The sequence below is a fragment of the Ictalurus furcatus genome, chromosome 5, assembly GCF_023375685.1.
Source record: "Ictalurus furcatus strain D&B chromosome 5, Billie_1.0, whole genome shotgun sequence".
NCBI lineage: Eukaryota > Metazoa > Chordata > Actinopteri > Siluriformes > Ictaluridae > Ictalurus > Ictalurus furcatus.
The window spans coordinates 33001277-33003776 of record NC_071259.1 but is presented as its reverse complement, the minus strand read 5'-3'; the positions used below and the strand labels follow the sequence as shown (position 1 = coordinate 33003776).

General features: G+C 45.0%; 1 protein-coding gene across 1 annotated transcript in view; it reads left to right on the top strand.

Moving 5' to 3' along the window:
• The window catches only part of qsox1 (quiescin Q6 sulfhydryl oxidase 1), a 21877-nt gene that overhangs the window by 5498 nt on the left and 13879 nt on the right, over nucleotides 1-2500 (top strand). Inside the window, 2 exon segments of the mRNA XM_053625951.1 lie at nucleotides 1477-1525; nucleotides 1646-1748. Coding sequence (XP_053481926.1) covers nucleotides 1477-1525; nucleotides 1646-1748 — 152 coding nt within the window.

Here is a 2500-nt window from a genome sequence, read left to right as displayed (position 1 = left end):
AACAAGATTCTGAAAAAAAACATGATAAAATCTACATCTCTCTCTCACACACACACACACACACACACACACACACACATTACGATTTCATGAGTAAGTTGCGCATGAGTAACTGTTAGAGCACGATATCCAAAATAAAATAAAAGGGGGTTAGGGGGGCATTAGGAGGCCTGGCCCACCCAAAAAAGCACTCTTGTAGCTCTTGGTTATAGCCAGGGGATTACATTACACTGCAGTCTTCTCCGTGTTATCTTTAATCACAGGAAGTACATTAGGCCTGGTTTCCTGTTTATCAGGACGGTGATGAGGCAGCTGGTCATTCTGACCATTTCTTCTCTTCAAATCCTCCAAGACAATTATTAAAATAAATGCCAGCACAGTTAAAGATGAATCCAGTGGACTGTCACGACAACGAGTCTGCATGTTTACTCACTTCCTGTTGTGGTCTGTGTTCATCTCTGTCGTTATTACTTCCTTCACTGCACAACTGCGTGATGTAGGCCAGTGTTAAAGTGTTGTTGAAAGCCGGTGGAACTCTGTACTCTTCTGGGTTTCTTTACGTTCTTCTGAGCGACCGCTGCTGCTTGAGTTTTCTTTTCGAACCCTTGCCCACCCTGTATTACCCAGGCCCACCCTGTATTACCCTTGCCCACCCTGTGTTACCCAGGCCCACCCTGTATTACCCAGGCCCACCCTGTATTACCCAGGCCCACCCTGTATTACCCAGGCCCACCCTGTATTACCCTTGCCCACCCTGTGTTACTCAGGCCCACCCTGTATTACCCAGGCCCACCCTGTATTACTCAGGCCCACCCTGTATTACTCAGGCCCACCCTGTATTACCCTTGCCCACCCTGTGTTACTCAGGCCCACCCTGTATTACCCTTGCCCACCCTGTATTACCCAGGCCCACCCTGTATTACCCAGGCCCACCCTGTATTACCCTTGCCCACCCTGTATTACCCTTGCCCACCCGCCGTTCAATTATCTGGCCTCACCACAGTCTCCGGTTATATTTATTTCTTCATGCTCAGCATCTTCTCAGTTAATAAGTCATCATATTCGGGTTTTTTCTTTTTAAACAGTTACAGTTGACAGCAAAGGGGGAAAAACGCTGTTTCCTTCTTCGGTCCGTATTTTCTATCCCGGGTTTTTTCAGGTATAAAGGCGAGTGTGTGTGTTTAAAGGCGGTGGTGTAGACGGTATTGAAAAACTCTGTCTCGGACGCTTCTACTCAAAAATCTGGTGAGCTCGGAGGTGTGGCCTACACGCCGGCGATTTATTAATCTGAATGTGAAGCTCAGAAAATCCACTTAGACAGCTGCGTAACCCGACTCTGAAGACCAGCAACTTTCCTCACGTCAATACTGACAATACTGTCGCACTTAACTCACTGAATCTTAGTTAACAGGGGGATTCTACCTGTCTAACACAGCTCTCTCTCTCTCTCTCTCTCTCTCTCTCTCTCTCTCTCAGTTTTTCCCAGCATTCTCCAGTAACGACTCTACAGGTGAAGATATCAGAGGTATGAATTTATTTCTGTATATCAGTATATATTTACAGACATAAAGTTAATGGAGTTTTTGTAAACACTGATCTGCGTGTGTGTGTGTGTGTGTGTGTGTGTGTGTGTGTGTGTGTACAGGCTTCTCCCGTGATGTCCCAAGCCTCCGTCATCTCATTATCGATAAACTGGAGTCTCATAAAACCCCCGTACCGCCGGCATGTCCTCCACTGGAGCAAACCAGGTCAGAACATTTAAAGTCAATCTGTAAAGAATAAAACACTCTGTGTGTGTGTGTGTGTGTGTGTGTGTGTGTGTGTGTGTGTGTGTGTGTGGTGCTGTTATAGGAAGATATACACTGTTACCATCCCGATCCTTCACCACAGCAACACTTATTTTAATCCGTTTTATACGGAGTCTCCGCCGTACTCGTCCCTGTGAACGAGCCGTTGCTATAGAAACGATGATGTATCAGAACGAGTGCGTTAATATAAACCTGCGCTACTACCAGAGCCGCTGTTCGAGAAAACTAATCAACACCTCCGGACCAATCAGAGTCCGGGATTCAGCAGCACATTGTTTCCGTTAGCGTTTGAATTTTACAAACTGGCAAACTGGATGGTCTAGCTTAGCAAAATGCTTTTAAGTATAAGGTCATAGTGTGTGATTTGAGACACAGCCAGGGATAACACACACACACACACACACACACACACACACACACACACACACACACACACACACGCAGAGCGGCAGGGGAGTTTTAAAGAGAAGTGAACAGATTTATCAGGATTTCTACAACGTGGGAAGCTGCTGCTCAGGAATGTTTCAGAATAACTTCTTCTTCTTCTTATTATTATTATTATCATTATTATTTTTTACAAGAAAGGTTACTAGAGTTCATTAGCTTTAATATAAATCTGTAATTGTTTTGTAGCTCTAACTTCTGTCTTGGGTATAATATGTTTATCTTATCAGCGCCGGTTGCTTGGAAAC